Source organism: Salmo salar, chromosome ssa11 (genome assembly GCF_905237065.1).
Source record: "Salmo salar chromosome ssa11, Ssal_v3.1, whole genome shotgun sequence".
Classification (NCBI taxonomy): domain Eukaryota; kingdom Metazoa; phylum Chordata; class Actinopteri; order Salmoniformes; family Salmonidae; genus Salmo; species Salmo salar.
Genome location: NC_059452.1, coordinates 36857990 through 36859237, shown reverse-complemented (window position 1 = coordinate 36859237; position 1248 = coordinate 36857990). Strand labels below are relative to the sequence as shown.

The window sequence follows — 1248 nt, the reverse complement described above, 5'->3', positions numbered from 1 at the left end:
AGTTTCCCAAACTCTGTCCTGGCCCCTGTGCTAATATAGGACTAGTAAAGGCCCAATGCACTACTTTGTGAAAAAATGTCTAAATTAAAAAATATTTGTTTATATAATTGTATTTTATTTTTCAGGGGGTGCTGCAGCACCCTCAGCACCCCTACTTCCTGTGGCTATGAAGACACTGTAAAGCCATTCCAATAATAAACAGACCTCATGCACATGATCACATGATTCTCCTTCTGGTTAAGATACTGGCTATCAGCTAATACAGCACAGATATAGAGTGCATTATGAAATTAATGAATAGTTATGTTTTGAAATTACAGACATATATATAACTCCAGATTACATTTGCTGTTAATGCAGTGTTCTTTTTATGCTGTTGTAAACTGGTTCAAATTAAGATCCTACATTTGTAATACTGCAATAATAATAATAGTGTGGGGAGTCATCTTTTCATTGTGAATTGAGCTGAATCGACAAAGTTGCATCAGTGTCCCAGCATTTTATTAGGTCTCAGAATCTGAAGACAGGTTCATTTTTTTTTACACTTTTGCATCAACGTTGGCAAGTTGTGACAATGTCTACGAGAAGGTGCATCTCCTCCTTTTGACGCAAATGAAAATGCCAAATAGAATAAGAATCAGCAGCATCACCAGTAGAACTGAGAGGGTGGACAGGTGAACTCTCTCTGCCCCAGACTCCCAACTGACATCCAGCTTGTTGTCCAGACTGAGGTGAGAGGCAGTACAGGTGTAGTTGTGTCTCTTCTTTAGCTCCTCAGTACTGACCTCCAGACTCTTCCTCAGCTGGTAGGTCCCATCTCCACTAGGCAGCACCTCCCCCCCTGTCAGCTCCTGTTCTGCCACTGGCTGGCCGTCTCTCAGCAGGGTCAGGTTGATGTGGCGGGGATAGAAACCAAACACCAGGCAGCTCACCTGAAACCTTCTATAAACCTCTTTCTTTACCAATGTGACACTGGGAGGCACTTTACGCATCACAACGTTCTTCTCTTCAGGAATCTCTTCTTCTCTCTTCAGGAATGTCTTCAGTGATTTGATGCAAAGGGGAAGGTAAAAAGTCTCCAAAAGTGTTATTTTGTATGCTTGCATCATCCCATCCCTTCCTAGTAGTAGTTTCCCAGCATCATATGTATAGTGAGAAATGTTGTAATACATCTTGAAAAATGCCATTGAAAACATCCTTAAACACGGCCATGGCCGGATCTCCATTGTCCATTATCTCACAGTCAGT

At 41.7% G+C, this 1248-nt stretch overlaps 1 protein-coding gene across 1 annotated transcript; it reads right to left on the bottom strand.

Annotated features, from left to right (window-relative positions):
- Positions 1–545: 545 nt before the first annotated feature.
- LOC106562658 (hereditary hemochromatosis protein homolog) lies at positions 546–1007 on the bottom strand. The gene has a single exon (XM_045690376.1). The coding sequence runs from the start codon at positions 990–992 to the stop codon at positions 579–581; it is 414 nt and encodes a 137-aa protein (XP_045546332.1). The 5' UTR covers positions 993–1007; the 3' UTR covers positions 546–578.
- Positions 1008–1248: the final 241 nt, after the last annotated feature.